Source organism: Heterocephalus glaber, unplaced genomic scaffold, assembly GCF_053883595.1.
Source record: "Heterocephalus glaber isolate CG9 unplaced genomic scaffold, H.glaber_assembly_v1.0 deba00001547, whole genome shotgun sequence".
Classification (NCBI taxonomy): Eukaryota; Metazoa; Chordata; class Mammalia; order Rodentia; family Bathyergidae; genus Heterocephalus; species Heterocephalus glaber.
The window spans coordinates 10,490,538-10,510,322 of NW_028258340.1; the positions used below are offsets into that span (position 1 = coordinate 10,490,538).

General features: G+C 37.5%; 1 protein-coding gene across 11 annotated transcripts in view; it reads left to right on the plus strand.

The window, feature by feature from the left end:
* Positions 1 to 1,342: 1,342 nt before the first annotated feature.
* The window catches only part of LOC101708200 (X-linked retinitis pigmentosa GTPase regulator), a 126,914-nt gene continuing 108,471 nt past the window's right edge, over positions 1,343 to 19,785 (plus strand). For 2 of the 11 annotated variants that reach the window (XR_015442438.1, XM_087189864.1), the window contains exons 1-7: positions 1,343 to 1,542; positions 4,270 to 4,395; positions 4,819 to 4,911; positions 6,404 to 6,466; positions 7,407 to 7,565; positions 14,903 to 15,052; positions 18,515 to 18,673. Coding sequence is in view for 9 of the 11 variants with exons in the window: in XM_087189864.1 (XP_087045990.1) it covers positions 1,380 to 1,542; positions 4,270 to 4,395; positions 4,819 to 4,911; positions 6,404 to 6,466; positions 7,407 to 7,565; positions 14,903 to 15,052; positions 18,515 to 18,673 (913 nt within the window). In the remaining 2 variants the exon portion in view is untranslated. The remainder of the gene's footprint in view (positions 1,543 to 4,269; positions 4,396 to 4,818; positions 4,912 to 6,403; positions 6,467 to 7,406; positions 7,566 to 14,902; positions 15,053 to 18,514; positions 18,674 to 19,785) is intronic. The other 9 variants (XR_015442437.1, XM_087189860.1, XM_087189863.1 and 6 more) reach the window with 7 other exon arrangements.

Here is a 19,785-nt window from a genome sequence, read left to right on the forward strand (position 1 = left end):
GTGATTGGTTCTTCTGGTGCCAATGCACCGCACTCCAAACCAGGCGGGCCACTTACTTGTCTAAATACCTGCAGTAGCCTTTGCCCCCAAGTCACTGCTCCAATTCACTCTCCACAAAGCCTGGCAGAATCATCTCAGGAACACACGTAACTGATCCTGTTCTTTCGTTCTACTGCTAAAACGCAATGATTTTCCTTTGTCTTTAGGATTAAAATCTCAGATTTCTCAACAGGCCCCAACTCTGCCACCCTACCTGGGGCCAGCTTCTTTCAGTTCTTGGAAAGAACCAAGTTTCTTATGTGCCTTTGCACACAATTTACTCTGCTCAGAGTTCTCCCTCCCTTTCAGCCTCTCCTTCAGTTCTCAGACTTAATGTCCTTTCTTTAGATACGCCTTTCTTAACATCATACCCTGAGTCAATGCTCCTTATCAAACACTTTCTTAGTACTCCTTACTTTGCTTTGTAAGGAAATGATTACGTGTGCAATGGCCAGTTTAACCTCCCCTCATTGTTGTAAGGAAACTTCCTGAGAAAGAGTTGGTAACACACTCTAGTACATATAAGTAATGCAGGAATCCCTGAGCCCAGCTGTGTGTGATTCTAGAGCTCTTGATCACAACTACCACAGATATATAAATCTACTTTTCTAGAAAGACAGATTTTTGCCTCCTTATTTTATGATGGTTAAGTGATGATGCCTGGGGAACCAAGGCTTGACTGGAAAAATAACAATATTGCTGAGCAAATTTTATACATCTCAGGTTTTTCTTTTTCTAGGAGGATATAGGCAGGCAGTTCAGACCATAGGCTAAATAGTTGAGCTGAGCTCGACTCCTATAATCCTGATGTATAATACTGTATACACAGCTGTAAATAAGGGTGACATGAACCATCTTACATGGTTGTAAAGCACTTATTTGTTCAATATCTATTTAATGGGCGGGCATCTAAGATAAGATATACTAGGCCTCAGTTGGCACTCTGGGGATACAAATGCAAATTGGGGCACAAAACCTTTAGTAGAGTGCCTTACTCATTTAATGTTACAGATGGTCACTTACAAATGTTGTCATAGCTGTGTGGATGATTGCATGTGCCACCAAGCTGAAGTGAGGGCCGTATGTGAGAGCCGTGACTTCCGTCATTATCCAGGTCGGGGTCCCAGTAAACGAACTAGCCTAAGAGCTGGCGCTCCTATCACAGCGCGACGTGGACTGGCCGACCCTCCCCTCCGGGCCGCCAGAGGGCGCGCGATCCTCACCACCCCGCCCGCTCTTTTCGCTCTTCCTGAAGTGGCCGCCACGCCTTGTGCCCTAACGCTCCGCCTCTGTTACCCCTAGCGGCTGTTTGTTGACTTCCGGGAGCTCCGTAGTAGCAAATGCCAGGAGGGTGGCAGCGGGGGTCTCCTAAGCTTCCGCGGCCCCGAGTGGGGCTGAGGTCCTGCCCTAAGCCCCACCGAGCCGCCCTTGCCGTCTTCCCGGCCCAGGCACACAGTCCGTGTATCACCCGCGGCATGGGGGAGCCCGAGGCGCTGGTGCCCGGTGAGTCGCGCTCGCGGCCGTGGCGACGGGCCGGGAGGGACGGTCCGCGGGCGGGCAGGCGGCCAGGCCCCGCCCCCGGGCCGGCCCCGTCGGGGTCAGGCGGGAGCCGCAGGACCGAGGCAGGCGCTGGGGCCGCGCCTCCGCCGGTAACTGAGGGGAGAAGGCGGGAGCCAGCCGACGGGAGACGGCAGCACGGGTTCCCGTCTTAGGATTTCGACCAGTTTCTTGAAGGCGGGGCGCTTCTTACCTCAGTATAAACTTCCCAGAGTACCAGCTTCAGGCTCGAGCACTTTGGAGGCTCCCGGGACCCAGTCGCGTAGTGAATATAGCAGTAAAGTCTGGCTGAGCAGGGAGTGTGAGGAAAACGAAATGGGAGAAGCGAGTTGCAAAAAGGAGAAAAGGGAGATTTTGGCGAGTATTTTCTTTCTTGCTGCCTTTCTTCTTTTTAAAGACTTTCCCCATGAGCTCTACAGTTTGAAATGCATTTGACGTGGTGACCCGATAAGCGCTTGAGTATTGTTAACAGATGTTTCGCGAAGCGATACTTGTTACCGCCGCTTGGGATGCGCTCAAAGCATTTCTATAGTACATTCGGTTAAAAATGTTCACCGTGACCTGCCAAATTGATTTTCTGACTCGCTAATTGGTCACGACCAACAGTTTGAAAAAACGCTGCGTTAGAACAACCTTATACATTTATTAAAATATGTATTGTGTTTTCTGCCGTGCTCCTGACTCAAACACAATTAGATTCCTGCCGCCCGGAGTTCACACCTTAGAAATACACGAAAGTAAATAAAATGATAGTACGGTTTGACAGTAGATACCAGGGGACCAGAGCGGAGCCATCAAACCCTGGCTTGGGATGAGGGTATCAGAGGATTCCTGGGGAGCCAGGACAAAACAGTTAAAATGATTCATTCTGGGGAAACCTTGAGCCTGTTCTAGAGCCTATCTCCCCACTCTCAATTATTAAATTGAACTGCATTGCCTCACAGTGGTTCTCAAAAGGTTCTCCATAGTGTCTAACCTCTTGTACATTGATTTTTTTTTTTTTTTGGTACCGGGCTACATTGATATTTATTGTTAGTATTCACTATGTTTTCCTTTCTGTTACCAAGTAATTTTTTTTATGTGACATTATCCTTGGGACTTCCTCCAAAGCTGGATCTGGTTTCCTATTTGGGGTGTGTGTGTTTAAATAATTATTGGGAACTGGTACTTGGGTTTGTTTTTGCTATCTTCAAAATGGTACTGGGGACGAAAAAAAGTTTGTATTACTCAGATCAAGTAATGACCTAATTTAAGAATATTAAATCTCAGCATACCTCTTCTCTAACCTCCTGGAACCCTGGCACTTTGTGATGGTGTTTAGGGGGAACAAAATACTGTATACCATCCTTTCCCTTACAGAATTTATAAAGAGGGAAAACTGTACTACATAAGATAAGAGTGAAAAGCTTCCTGAGTGATTCTATTAAGAGAATTCCTTCATTTTATACTGAATTCCTAAGCTGAATTTCTGGTTCTCAGGAGAAATACAGTATTAGGAAAGTGAATTGCTTTTGTATTGAAGACTTGGATAATCTGCCATCTTTAACATTAAAAATGTTGAAAGTTTTATTTGACTACCTACTCACCATTATGATGACCTGAAAACAGTTATGAATATATGTATCTGTTAAGAGAGAACTTTTCTATGTAAAAAGTAGAAGAGACATAAAAATAGCAGGTGTTTATTAAAGGGTTACTTTGTCCAAGGGCGTATGGTAGTGAGGACAGTTTACACTATCAGTAACTTTAAAATACAGTTGGAAAAACAAAATATTTATCAAACTATGATAGTAGATGAAGAATTTACAGAGGCAGATATGAGCTGACCTGTTGGGAATGATAGCATTGAGCTAAGTTTTTTACACATATCATTTCATTTAATCCTCAACAACTATGAGACTCTTGCAGCCACATGTTTATCCAACATAGACCATAATCATTGAGGAACTGATGGCTTCTTAAAGTGACCCGTTTAGGATAACATAGCTAATTATTAGCAGAGTAATAATTTGAATACATTATTGCCTTTAAAGCCTTTTTTTCTAGCTGCCTTCTCATAGTGCAAATGAAAGAGGTAGTTCATGAATAATTTGTTTCTCTCTGTCCTGCCCCTAGTTTTACAGGTATTCATTGAGATAATCAATAAAGAAATAGCTCACCATTTAGGGTAACATTCCTTACCTTGCATAATAACACTGACAGTGCCTTGGAAAAACTGACCAAAGAAAATCCAAACTGACTTACATAGATCTCCCCATGGGTGCCCTGGTGAAGAAGCTCGGTATTGTTCTATTCCTGAAGGTGGAAAAGAGCTCTAAGTCAGGACCCAGACCATGAGATGTTAACCAGAGTAAGTAGAGCACAAATTGAACCAGGTCATTCCAGGGATCAGATGTCTACCTGATGACAGTAGACCTATTAGTTGTAGATGACTTTATACCTACAAATGAATAATACATGTTCAATTTAGTAGATTTTATAAGTCAAACTAGAATGAAGTCTGAGCTGGGGAGAAAGACTGAATTAAGGTGGAAGATGGAAAGCATTTTTAAACGGTGTTCAATGAAGCAAAGCTGTCATGAGATAAGGCATTAACATGGCTAAATTGCTGAAAGCATATTTTAATAACAGCATAGTAAAAGTTCTAAAATAGAAACTGTCTTACATTTGCAGATTCGGGTGCTGTGTTTACATTTGGGAAAACCAAATTTGCTGAAAATATGCCTAGCAAATTCTGGTTTAAGAATGACATACCTATGTATCTTTCATGTGGAGATGAACATAGCGCTGTTGTTACAGGTTAGTATTTACAATCCTAAATGAGGACAATAATAGAGAATCTTAAGTGTTATAAATGTGCTATTATGTTTTATGTGTATGTTGAAGATAGCTTCTTTTACTGTATGAGAGAATTCTTCACAAATTGATTCAAGAGACTCTTCAATTTTAAGTTACCTTAGTATATTTAAATATAATTTTCTATATATACAGCTTTCTTGTAATAAATCTATTTAATTATAATAAAAAGTGCTATTGTATAATCTTAGAAACTCTTTACACCTCATAAAATCCAGCCATATGTAGATGGACAGGGTAACCTGTTTCAATGGAAAGAAGAAATCACTTTTTAAAAAATAGAGCGTTTTTATTGCATTATGATGACTTTCTTTCACAGTATTTATGTGATGAATGTTTCAATTTGTTATTTTTTCTTCCCATTAGGAAATAATAAACTTTACATGTTTGGCAGCAACAACTGGGGTCAGTTAGGATTAGGATCAAAATCAACTGTCAACAAGCCAACGTGTGTGAAAGGTTTGGGGTCCTTTCTTTATCACTTTAAATACTTAACAAACTGCATAAAGTACTTTTATGCTGATTGTATAGTTTAATGTCATAAATAATAAAGTTTTTAGTGTTTTGGTAAGATTTATTTGGACATTAGTAGCATTTATTCTTTATGTGAAATTCAGATCTATTTTTATCATCTAAAAAGTCACATTGACTTTAATCCTGTGGACCACAAAGGAAGTATTGATTCTACAGTATTGCATTTGAATATCTTTTTTTTTTTGCCTATTTGTAAAAGCACTTAAGTATTACTGTTATTGTGTATATAGAAAACAGACCTTATAATTTGCTAGAATTTGAGATCTATCTCATTTATATCATAGTTATATGCAGTTTCTAGTTTTATAAAACATACTTTATCCTGCAGTAAGTATATAGTGAATAGATGAACGGAACAATCATCGAGACTAAGGGTTGATTAGTTCTAGTGTATAAGAGTAATAGGACAAAATATTTGAAATCAGCTCTGTCCCAGAATATATGGGATGTATAATACCCTTACAAAATTTTCTCACTGTTAAATGCAAATCCTTTGAGTATAGCCTACATCAACTAAGCAACTCAACATCAACTAAATTTGAAGGCTATGGAAATGCCTTGGAATATGACAACAACAGTATATCCTATTTGTCTGGTCAAATTTTAAATTTCAGCTTAAAATTTTAGTGTGAATTTATCATCTATCCTATTTATAGGTGTTGTTATAGGAGTTTTGAGGTATTCCACATGGTCAAAAAGGTATTTGTTGAGCACCAACTGCCAAATATTTGTGGGTACTCGTGGTGATCATGGGTCTTATTTTCAAATATCTTCTTTAATAGACAGGGTAACGGGATAGTCTATACTATCTGATCCTTGAGAACAGACACTCTTAGTCCTCTGTGCAGACGCTATGCCAGCTACTTAGGAAATATTCTAGAAATATTTTTTGAATGTGTAGATGAGTGAATGAACAATTTTGACATAGGTATATGTTTATGACTGTTGGACTTAAAATTTTTCATTAAGTGTGGTAGATGGTGAGCTTGATAATGGTGATGGCAGGTTAGGTAAAGGATCACATTGGTGAGGAGGCAGCACTATAGGATGTAGTGGGTCTCACCACATATTACCTGATGAGTTTCTGAAAATATACAGATGTCTAGGTTCTATCCCACACTCAATGACTCACTCTTTCCAAAGCTTCACTGGTTATTATGATGCACAGCTAGTCCTGATAACCTCTGGTTAACTAGTTAAGAATATCAACTTTGGAGTCAGACAAGCCTCAGTTTTGGGTTTGAGTGTAGCCTAGTGGTAGAGTGCAGCCTTAGCTATTCAGATTCCTGAGTTCGATTACCAGCACCATGATACATAAATAAACCTCAGTTCTATAACTTAATTACCATTTGACCTGGATTACTTATCATTTTCATATCCATAAGCAACTTTAATTGTCATATTATTTTAATTTTAGCTCTTAAACCTGAAAAAGTACAACTTGCTGCCTGTGGAAGGAACCACACCCTAGTTTTAACAGGTATGATTTCAACCTATATGATCTCCTGTCTGGCATCAAAAACTGAGGTCTTTTTCCAGTAACATTTGTGGCTTTGTAAAGTTAACAGAAATGGTGCCTTGGCAGTAGTTAGATTAGGGTTTTAAAAATGTAAATATTTTTTATATATATATATATATTTGCCTTTGTAAATATGTAGATAAATCTTAAATGACTGAAGAAAAACAGTTTACAGCTACATAAACTGAAAATTTTAGATCTATACTAACAAATGTATTTTGTATTTAGTTTTATTATAGTACATGAAACAATTTTAGACTTCGTGCTTCTTAACTAGTGTTAATGATTACCATTAAGTCTTTTATACTGATTACTCCTATTGCTCTTCTCTCTTTGCTGAGAATGACTAGAAGCCATGCAAAGGCTATGTGAGTCCCATCAATTAGAATAAAAATCCAAACAGGCTGTGTGTCTGTGTGTAGAAGTTCATAAAGTAATTCTAAAATTTATCTGGAAAATCAGAGGACATAGAATAGCTAAAACAGTTTTGAGAAAAACAACATTGGGAGACTGGCACTACCTAATTTCAAGACCTATAAAGTAATTAAGACAGTGTGGTATTGGCAAAAGATAAAAGATTAATGAAACAGGATAGAGTCTAGAAATTGACCCAAATATACGTCCCCAGCTGATTTTTGAGAAAGATGCTAAAGTAGTTTGTTGGAGAAAATAGTATTTTCAACAAATGCTGCTGAATAGTTAGTAGTCCCTGACCCCTGAGAAGTCCTTGTTCACACTCCCTACCCTACCTGCCCCCAGCAACTTCCATTTTCAAACTGTTCTCTCTGCTTTGGCTCCTCTTCATTCTTTCCTTACTGTTAATAGAGGAAAGATGGTATACACTGATTTATTTCCTAAAGAAGGTGACTATAGGATATTAATGTTTCTTTTCCTTGTACAGTAGAAGGCAGTGTATATGCAGCTGGAGGAAATAATGAAGGACAATTGGGACTTGGTGACACTGAAGAGAGAAACACTTTTCATCGTATTAGCTTTTTTACATCCCAGCATAACATTAAACAGCTCTCTGCTGGATCTAATACTTCAGCTGCACTATCTGGTGAGACTTGTTTTCATTTTAATTTGGGACACATCCTTTTCTTCAAACCAGAATATACCAACTCAACTCAAGATAGCATTGCTGTTTAGTTCTCTTTTACTGGCTGTGTGCTTTCAGAAGACATTTTAAAATATAAATTTAAGTCACTGTTTACTTAGAGTGAGATACAAATATACATTTGGGAGCTTATTGGTAAATAAATTTTAAGCTCTGCTGCCCATTTACTCCTTTAGATGTTCTTAAATATTATCTTCATTGCATGTTCTGAAAGTTAGTTGCAGCTTTGACTGAAGTTGCCAATGTTGTTAAAATATAGTTTGTAACAGTCATTGTATCTCTTTACTTTCCCTGTGAAAAGTACACAGGAGAACTTTTTAAAAAATATAGGCACTATGATCACTTTTATCTCCCAGAAGTTGCTGGTTTGCTGCTTTGTTGTTCCAAGCAGGGAACTATGTAAACATCCAGTGCTGCTCTGGACATCAGCAAAGTCAGAGTCGTATGTGAAGCTCTGTCTTTTAATTTCATCAAACATATAGTTAGGTTTACAATATCCTTTCAGTTATCAATTTATGTGTTTTATGATTAAGTAACTTCAACTTTTTTAAAAATTGAAAGGTAGAAGTAAATAAATATTGATAATTCCTTTATAAAATCTCTATCCTAGTTTTTCTATTACTGAAACTGTAACAGAAAGGACATTAAGTTAACATGTTTCTGAGCTGCTGTATGTGCTACTGTAATTCATTCTCAGAAGCTAGAGTCTGAGTTTTCAGATCTGAATTATAAGAAAAAATGTGACAGTGAAATACATTTATTTTTTTTCTTTCTTTTTAAAAATAATATCCAAAGTGTTCTCAGGAGCAAAGTTTGTTACTCCCTTTTGACCTGGGACTTTCTCTTTTGACTTGGAGATCTCCAGTGTGACTCATGTTCTTTCTCAGTTCAGTGGCAGGTAGGTATATTGCCTGGAAGAATGAAAACATTTCTGTTTAGAGACATTACAACAGAACAAGGTGATTGAGTCGCATGGAAAACACCGAATCAGCCCACTGCAGACAGGTCTGTGGACGCAGTCCCAAGGTCGCCAGTCGCACTGAAAACACCAAATTAGTCCGTGCCCTGGCAGCAATCCCCTGGATCCCCCCCTGCTCCTTTGGCCTCTTCTCTGTACAGCCACTTGGTTCCACGCTACAAAGATGCAGAGGACACTGGACCACCAGACCACTGTACTGGAGCTAATCAAGTTCTCAGCATTTAAAGAATTCCTGCCCAGAGGTAGGGGCTTCTGAACCGCCGTCCCACTGCTCCTGGTCCAGAGGAAGGGCCTGTCTGGCCACCATCCCTACCACTGCTCCCAGCCCAGAGGAAAGGGCTTTTGGGCTGCCATATGTCCCACTGCTCCAAGCCCAGAGGGAGGGGCTTCTGAGCCACCATCCCACTGCTCCTGGTCCAGAGGAAGGGGCTTCCGGGCCACCAAACGTCCCACCACTCCCAGCCCAGAGGAAGGGGCTTTCGGGCCACCATCCCTACCGCTGCTCCCGGCCCCTGGCCCACCTCTCCCAGCTCAGAGGAGATGAGCCGTGTGGATGCCAACAGCACTCCCCCTGCCCCCCCAGTCGAAATGAGAAAACATGTAAATAAGTCTCAAAACCAGACTTCCAGATCACCTACAGCAACTCCAAAGGGAAATGAGATGCAACACTCTGATACTCAACCACCTGGACCCACTGAACTGGCAACAAAAGGGGATCTGGAAAAAATGAAATCAGAAGTAATTTCTCAGATAACAGGAGAAATTGTGCTCCTAGTGCAAGACATGATTAATAAATTTAGAGAGGAGCTGAGAAACATGATGCAGTCCCAACATAGGAGACAAATAGAATCCATAAAACAGATGCAAATAGATTTCCAGGAGATGAAAAACTCCATTGAAAGTCTACACAGCAGAATGAGCCAATGTGAGGACAGAATTTCAGATATAGAAGATAAGATTGCAATTAATGACCAGGAAAAGAAAAATTGTTTCAAAATTATAAGGGAACACGAGAAATCAATCCAGCAGCTGCTAGACAATGCAAAGAAGAATAACATAAGACTGATTGGAGTGAATGAAGAAAGAGGAGAGAGTGCAGATGACATAAAAAAACTCTTCACAGAAGTAATGGCAGAAAACCTCCCAAGCAGGGGAAAAGAACTTGACATACAGAGAAGTGAGGCATATAGGACTCCAAATAGCCTTGATCAAAAAAAAATCTACACATAGGCATATAATTGTTAAGATTCCAGAAACTCAACAGAAGAACAAAGTTCTACAAGCAGTTAGAGAAAAGAAACAAATCACATGCAAAGGAAAGCCCATCAGAATCACAGCAGACTTCTCAACACAAACCATCAAGGCAAGAAGAGCTTGGAGTGACATATTCCAAGCCCTAAAAGAAAACAGCCTCCAACCCAGATTGATGTACCCTGCAAAACTATCTTTCAAAATGGATGGAGAAATAAGATACTTTCATAACATAGAGCACCTTAGGAACTTTGTGAATACCAAACCAGCACTCCAAAGAATTTTACACAACATCCTAGGAACAGACATTGAGGATCACAACCCCAGGAAGCAAAGCAGAATGAACCCATCTGGCATGACAAGAAATTAAATGTAGATGGGGAGGACCCAACAAAAAGAAACAGTCATGGCAATGGTAAGTCAATATGTTTCAGTTATAACCATCAATGTTAATGGTCTCAATTCACCAATCAAAAGAAACAGACTGGCAGAATGGGTCAAGAAGCAAAATCCAACAATATGCTGCATACAAGAAACACACTTATTTAAAAATGAAACTCATAGACTGAAAGTTAAAGGGTGGAAAACAATACTCCAAGTGACAGGAACCCAAATAAAAGCAGGAGTAGCTATCCTCTTGGCAGATCAAGTAGATTTCAAACCAACACTGATTAAGAGAGGTGAAGAAGGACACTACATCCTTGTAAAGGGAAGAATCCAAGAGGAAGAGATGACAATCATAAATATCTATGCACCAAACACTAGTGCACCCAACTATATAAAACAAATACTAACAGACATGAAAAGTCATATATGCACTAATACAATTGTAGTGGGGGACCTCAACACCCCCACTGTCACAAATAGATAGATCAACTAGACTAAAAATAAGTAATGAACTACTAGAACTCAATCGAACTCTTGAACAAATGAATTTAACAGATGTTTACAGAGTCTTCCACCCCACAAAATCAGAATACACATTCTTCTCAGCTGCACATGGGTCCTTCTCCAAAATAGACCCCATACTCACACATAGAACATGTTTAAGTAAGTGCAAAGGAATTGAAGTTATCCCCTGTATATTATCAGACCATAGTGTGATGAACTTGGAGATCCATAGCAAAAGAAACTGGAAAAGTTTCGTAAACACGTGGAAATTGAACAACACACTTCTGAATAACCAATGGGTCATTAAGGAAATTAAGAAATCAGTTCCTTCAATTAAATGACAATGACAATACAACATATCGGAATCTATGGGACACAATGAAAGCAGTCTTACGAGGGAAATTCACAGCAGTGAATATGCATATTAGGAAAACAGAACGAGCCCAATTAAACAACCTGATGCTGAACCTCAAGCTTCTAGAAGAAGAATAGCAGGACAAACCCAAAGCTCATACAAGGGAGGAAATTATGAAGATCAGAGGAGAAATCAATGCAATGGAGACTCAGAGAACGATACAAAAAATCAATGAAGCCAAGAGTTGATTCTTCGAAAGAATCAACAAAATTGACAAACCCTTAGCCAACCTTATCAGAAAAAGGAAAGAAAAGGCCCAAATCCATGCAATTAGGAATGAAAAGGGTGAAATTACAACAGACTCAGCAGAAATCCAGAGGATCATCAATACCTACTTCCAGAACCTATACACCAGTAAGATGGAAATCACAGAAGAAATGGACAGATTCCTAGATACATATGAATTACCAAAGTTGAACGAAGAAGTCCTAAAAATTCTGAACAAACCAATATCAACCAGTGAAATTGAAAACGTAATTAAAAACTTATCAACTAAGAAAAGCCCAGGCCCTGATGGCTTCACCACTGAATTCTACAAGACATTTAGAGAGGAACTACTGCCACTACTGTTTAAACTTGTCAATGAAATTGAAAGGGAAGCAATACTCCCAAATTCATTCCTGGAAGCAAGCATCACCTTGATCCCCAAAGCAGAACAAGACCCAGCTGAAAAGAAGAACTATAGGCCAATCTCACTAATGAACATAGATGCAAAAATCCTTAATTAGATAATGGCAAACAGAATGCAGAAGATCATCAAGAAGATCATACACCCTGATCAAGTGGGATTCATCCCAGGGATGCAGGGATGGTTCAACATATGCAAATCAATCAATGTAATACACTATATCAGTAGAGCCAAGGACAAAAACCATATGATTATCTCCATAGACACAGAAAAAGCATTTGACAAAATCCAACATGCATTTATGATAAAAACCCTACAAAAAATTGGAATAGATGGTCTCTACCTCAAGCTGATAAAAGCCATCTATGAAAAACCAACACCCAATATCATACTAAATGGTCAAAAACTGAAATCCTTCACACTAAAATCAGGAACAAGACAAGGATGTCCACTATCACCACTCTTGTTCAATATAGTTTTGGAAACATTAGCGACAGCAATTAGACAAGAGAAAGAAAGAAATAAAAGGAATAAAGATAGGAAATGAAAAAATCAAATTGTCATTATTTGCAGGTGACATGATACTCTATATAGAAGACCCCAAGAACTCCACCAAAAGTCTTCTAGATTTGATAACCAAATTCAGTCAAGTAGCTGGTTACAAGGTCAACTCATAAAAATCAATAGCTTTCCTCTACACCAATGACAGACTCACTGAGAGAAATAGGGCAGATAATTCCTTTCACAATAGCATCCAAAAAACTGAAATACCTAAGAATCAACCTAACGAAAGAAATCAAAGACCTCTTCTCTGAAAACTAAAACACTCTGAAAAGAGAGATTGAAGATGATATCAGAGAATGGACAGACATCCCCTGCTCCTGGGTAGGAAGGATTAATATAGTGAAAATGGCCATCCTTCCAAAACTGCTATATAGATTCAATGCAATTCCAATTGAGATCCCAGCAGCATACTTCACGGACCTTGAGAAAACAATCCAAAAATTCATTTGGAACAAGAAGAGACCCAGAATAGCAAAAGCAATTCTAGGTAACAGAGACATGGCAGGGGATATCACAATCCCCAACCTGCAACTATATTACAAAGCTACTGTGATAAAAACAGCATGGTACTGGCAAAGAAACAGACCTGAGGACCAGTGGAACAGATAAGAAGATGCAGAAACAATGCCAGACACACTCAGCCATCTTATCTTCGATAAAGGAGCCAAACACCCTCACTGGAGGAAAGATAACCTCTTTAATAAATGGTGCTAGAAAAATTGAATTTCAACTTGCCAAAGATTAAAACTAGACCTGTATCTCTCGCCATGCACTAAACTAAAATCAAAATGGATTAAAGATCTAACTATTAAAATAGAAATGCTGAAGCAGTTGGAACAGAAATTAGGTAGAACTCTTGAAGACATCAGTGTAGGGAATGATTTTATGAACAAAACCTCAGTTGCCCGTGAACTCGCACAGACAATCAACAAGTGAGATCTCTTCTTATTAAAAAGCTTCTGCACAGCAAGAGAAACCACCAGCAGTGTGAAGAGACAACCCACAATGTGGGAAAAAATCTTCACCTGCTTTTCCTCAGACAAAGGTCTACTATCTCGAATCTATAAAGAACTTAAAAAGATCAGACCTCCCAAATTTAAAGACCCAATCCGAAAATGGACATCTGAAATGAACAGACATTTCTCAGACAAGGAAGTAGAAATAGCAAATAAATACATGAAAAAATGTTCAACATCAGTGGTCATTCTAGAGATGGAAATGAAAACAATGCTGAGATTCCACCTCACACCAGAAAGAATGGCTGCTATCATGTAATCAACCAATAACAAATGTTGGCGGGGCTATGGGGAAAGAGGAACCCTCCTCCACTGCTGGTGGGAGTATAGACTGGTGCAACCACTGTGGAAATCAGTATGGAGATACCTCAAAGAACTAGGACTGGAAGTCCTATTTGACCCTGCTATTCCCCTGCTGGGAGTCTTCCCCAAAGAATTAAAAGAATCATACCACAGTGATATATGTGCACCCATATTCATAGCAGCACAGTTTTTGATAGCTAAAACTTGGAAACAGCCCAAATGCCCATCAACTGGAGACTGGATCAAGAAAATGTGGTTTTTTAATAAAATGGAGTACTACTCAGCCATAAAAAATGAGAAATTAGAAACATTTATAGCTAAGTGGATGCACATTGAGGCGATACTCTTAAGTGAAATAAATAGGACACACATGTATAAACAGCAAATAGTTTCTCTGGTGTGAGAAATTGAAAGTGTAAATAAGGACTAAAATGTATAATAGATAATGTGAAATAGGAAGAAAAGGGGCAAAGGGGAAGGAAGTGGGAGGGTAGGGGAAAGGATAGAAGAGAATGGGATTACTATGAGAAAATGGAAAAATAGGAACAAAATCTTTGTAAATAGGGAGGAATGGAGGGGTTGAAGGGAGGGCTGGGCAAGGGTGAAAAATAAGAACCAAGAGAGATTATGTAAAAGTGCAAATTTCTAATGATGAATGTCATTATATTGTATACCTAAAATGTACCAATGATTAGAATGAATAATCAATAATGCAAAATAGGAAGAAAAGGTCCAAAGGGATAGGGGTAGTGGGAGGGGCCGGGGAAAGGAAAGAAGGGAAAGAAAAAATGATGAGAAATGGAAAAAATGGAAATAAAGTCTTTGTAAATAGGGAAGGGTGGAGGGGGTGAAGGGAGGGCTAGGAATGGGGAAAAAATAAGAACCAAGATGCATCATGTAGAGGTACAAGTTCCCAATGAGAAATGTAAATGTGTTGTATACCTAAAATGTACCAATAAAAGAATTAAAAAAAAAAAAGAACAAGGTGATTATAAGAAATTTCCTCCTGGGTTTGTCATTGAGAATAAAAAATGGATATGACTAAAGTGATTTGCAATCAAGTTATTCTCTTTTCATTATTTCGGAAACATTACACAGTTGAAACTGAATTCTCACGTAGATAGCTGATGTAAATGTCTTAGTATTATTTTTTCCAAACACAGTTTTTCCAATTTAAAAAATAAATGACCCTGCCACCTTTAAAAACCTTCTTTCTTTGTGTTTACTTCATAGAAGATGGAAGACTTTTTGTGTGGGGTGACAATTCTGAAGGACAAATTGGTTTAAATAATATAATTAATGTTTGTGTCCCTCATCAAGTGAACATTGGGAAACCAATCTCTTGGGTCGCATGTGGATATTACCATTCGGCTTTTGTAACAAGTAAGACAGAACATTTTGGATTTATAATGTTCTCTCTCATTTCAAAGTTATCGCTAAATTAATAATGATAAAACATGCTATAGTTCTATAGGAGTAATGCTGTTTGTCCATGTAATGAGATGATTTCGGTCTGTTTTACCTCACAGTGCTTCTCTGTTATTATAATGAAAGCTTGTAATTTCAAACTCTGACGTGTTAGTTTTTTAAGTGAATGCTAAATCTGTTAGAAAATTAAAATTGATACTTAGAAGGGTTTCTAAAATTGGTTCTCAAAGTTCTTAGGCCCCTGTGGCATTTAAAATAGTACCTATGGGTCACTTTCCTTTGGAACTACTTGTTTCTATACTTGGCCTACACTGCTGTCATAGTAATAATTTCTTTTATTGTTCCAAATACATTGAGCCCTATTCTTTCCTCGTGGGAAACTAGATGAAGACTAGATGAAAAAGGAGAGCGCAGTGTGAGATACAGTTTTCTTTGGTGGGATTTTTCTCAGCATCCCCAAGTTTCTCTCTTTCCTGAGCCCACTGGCAATCTTTTGTGTCGTAAGGTATTTGACATGTGAAGTATGATTATAGCTTTTCATCTAATTGATGATTATGCTAACAGTAAAAATACCAAAGGAAATAGTTTTGTGGATCCTATTAGACATCTAAGTCTTTATTTTACATATTTACTGTTTATTGTATGTACCACAGATCACGTTTAGAAAGTGCTGATTGATCAGTCCCAGTGTCCTGTGTGCCAGCATACCAAGATTGAGCCAACCTGAGTTTGTCAGTTTAGTATTGTTCACTACTGTGTTCCTGGTGTCTTGAACAAACTGGTAATCAATAAATATTGTCCATTGAGAGAATGAGTCAGTTTTATTAGTAAACTCTGCTTTAGCCATAAAAGAAGCAAGCAGAATGGTTCATCTCAACCAACAGGCATAAATTGAGCTTTTTTTTTTTTTGTATCTTTAAAAGAACAGCTTTATTGAAATATAATTCACATACCATACCATTCATCCATTTAAAATTACATTTGAATGTTTTTCAGTATATTCACAGGTTTGTACATACCACAAACTTTTATACTAAACATTTTGCTGGAGATTCATTTATATCAGCTGATATAAATTGTCAGTAATTTTATAACTTATCAGTTTATTTTATGACTTTAATTTTTTAAAGCAACTTTTTACACACCATGAAAATAACTCAAATGTAGAGTTTTTGCTTAATATAGATTTCGTGATACATAAAAATGTTATATAGAAAAGAACTATATTGAAATTACCTTTTTCTCTCTGTATATTGAATTGGGAGACCAAAATGAATAGTTTAATTTTTTTTGAAGTATTGGGGATTGAACCTAGCACCTTTGCACTGAGCTACATCCCCAGCCTTTTAAAATTTTTATTTTAAGACAAAGTCTTGCTAATTTGCTCAGGCTGGGCTTGAATCCTCCTGCCTCAGTCTCCCCGAGAACAGTTTAATTTTTAATGGAACTGCAAAACATATCAGTGAGAAAGTCATGTTTAAGACTTTCAACAAATGTGTAACTTACTAATATGTTTGAATGCTTAACTAAATTATGTAAAATATTTAATTTTTAAAAAATAGTAGAAGTAAAATATGTGGAGTTTTTGAGTATTGTTCCTGATTTCTATCTTTTCATTTGATGCATTAATGGTTGGGTCTGAGCATTTCAATCAGTGATTGAAACGGTAAGAGGGAATTAGGTGCAGCACTGTTAGCGGGTATAAGTGAATGAATTGAACTTTTTGGAACTAGGGGCAAAGATGTGTGGAGCAGTCTTCAAAGATTGGAGAAGAGATACCTGGCAGAGCACTTAAGGTTAGAATCTTGGAGAAGGCAGAAATCAGAGCCAGGTTGGTGTCTGAAGAATACAGATTTGATAAAAAATTAATAGGCTCAGGTGAAGTAACACTAAATACATAAGATGAAATGATCTACTTCTTTATTCGTGATAAATGTTATTTTATTTTTGTGTGTAAATAAGACAAAGAATTTGGAATTAATTGGAACACTTCATATGGATTAAAAGCATTTACTTTTCTCTTTAAAGAAGGTCTTGCTGATGACTACAGGAAATATCTTTTGTAACCTTTGATAGGTAAACATTTTACCTTAAAAAGTTGACACTGTGGGAATGATTTAGCAACTTACCACATAAAGTTCATCTTAAAGGGTCTTTCTTATATACCAAGTTGATCAAAACAGTATTAATCTCCAGTTTACATTATCCCAACTCTAAGATATATAAAATTTTGCCGTCTACAAAGCATTTTTAAGTAACACTCTATTCCCTGTAATCTCACAACTTTGTGAGAGAGGTGATGTGCCTCTGGGTCCATATATCGAGGCAGGATTAGGACACAGCTTTATCCAAGGTGGTGCTGAAACTGAGTTGCAGAACCAGAATTTGGATCTTGATCTTGAGATTTTACAGGCCTGATCTATTTATATTGGCACACAGTTTTTCTACACATACACAAAGATGTGGTAGCAACAAATAATAACTGGGCACTGACTGTGTTCCAGGTACTTCTGAATGCATTAATTTATTTGTTCCTATGAAACAACAACTCTATAGCACAGGGACTTTTATCCCATTTCACAGGCACAGTGATTGTTCAGTGTGACTCAGTAAGTGGCAGTATTATAGAAATGAGTAAGTTCCTGATTTCAAGAAGCTTGTAGTCATATTATAATGTGCTATGTAGGATATGGAGGGAAATCAGTATTGTCACTGTGGACAAGTTAGCCACTGTCAGACCTCCTTAGTAGGAGAATCTTTCTGGAGGAAGTACCATCTATCTGAGTAAAATTGGCTATCTTTAGACTCACTGAAATATATACCTCACAAATAAGTGAGTTTTCTAAAACAAGTTCCATAAAAAGCAATTATCTGTTCACCCAATAAGTATTCATTAAATGCTTGAGCTAGACACTCTGATAGGTTTCTGGGATCTCATAGTAAGAAAGACAAATGTTCCTACAGGAGCTGAATATGTAGTTCTTTTGCCTTATTTAAAAGTAGATGTAAGGGCCGGGTATTTAGCTCAGTGGTTCCACCGCCTGCCTTGCAAGCACAAGGACCTGAGTTCGATCCCCGGTACCAAAAATAAAACCCCAAAACAAAAAAAGTAGATGTAAGATAGACTGCTATGTTTTGTGAAAGTGAAAGTGATTTTAGAGTTTTTATCAGTAGTGATTATCATGAATTCTTCATGAAGATTGTTGAAGTAAAATAATCATGAGGAAAAGAAAATGTAACAATACTAGAAATGGTAAAGAAATAAACCTTACCATACAGAAAAAATATCTCAAGGAAGGTCAAATTTGTTAAGTTGTCATTGTCTAAATTTTTTATAGAGCATGAAAACATATACCAAAGAACAGTATCTTGTTCATATTTATGTCTTCATCAATCACTATATTTTTCCTTCAATAGTGGATGGTGAGCTCTACACATTTGGAGAATCTGAGAGTGGGAAATTAGGTCTTCCTAAAGAGCTGCTGATCAATCATAGAACACCTCAGCTGGTAGCTGGAATTCCTGAGAAGGTGATCCAAGTAGCTTGTGGTGGAGGGCACACTGTGGTTCTCACAGGTATGTGTGAAGCCTGCTGCTCTGTTCCTTGCTTTTTGTGGTGGCTAATGACGTTTTTTTTAAAAATGATCTTTTTATTATTGTGATGAAAACATTTAAAAATGAGACCTAACTTTGAAACAGATTTTAAGTGTATAATGCAGTATTATTTGTAGATAACAATGTTGTAGAGCAGATTCTCTAAAACCTTTCTTGTGTAACTAATACTTTGTGTATATCATATAGTATCTTCCTCCAACACCACCAGCTCCTGGCAACCACTATTTGATTCTTAGTGTCTGTGAGTTTAAGTCTTTGAGATCCCTCATGGAAGCTGGTCTTGCATCTCTTTCCATTAAGATAACTCACCTTTTATTCCTAATATATATAATATATATGTATATACACTTCTAACCCATGGAAGAATTTTTAAGTAGAAAAAATGAATCTTCTTGAATTGTTTCTGCTAACATAATGGACATTTTCATGAGCTCAACACGTTTAATGGCAGCAGATAATATTGTTTTCAGCTCATTTTCAATGGTAAACTTTTTACATGTACTTATGTGTTCCATATTTATTGCAAATTGACACTCTTTTCTAAAATGCCTTCTTTTGGAGAAGCTCCCTATTCATACTGTTTTCTACATGTTATTGATAATTCTTTGTGAGATTCACAGGGTATAACTTGGGGATTTCTTTGTGATTTTACCTTCTGCTAATAGTACTTCATTAAAAAGTAAGGTTTTAAATTATAGATACTAAGAAATTTAGAATCTTAATAGTAATGTCATTTTTGACTTCAGAATTTCACATTTGGCATGACAGGTCACCTCCTAGGATCCAAGTCAATATGTTCAAATATACTCACTATTTGATAATATTTTTGTGAAATTAACGTTCCAAAATTTGTTCACCATTAATTTTACATGACTAGTATAGTGCTGATGCAATTCTGTAATAAATTATTATTGTGATATTTTTTGATAAAAAAGAAATGAACAGTTTCTGATCATTACTTAATCTTCAGTGACCCAAAGTTGAAAGTGTTTTTGACAAATTTTGGATAGCCAATTTTCTAATGTTGTAAGTTGAGTGAACAATATTTTACATTTAGATTTTCCTCTCTTGAA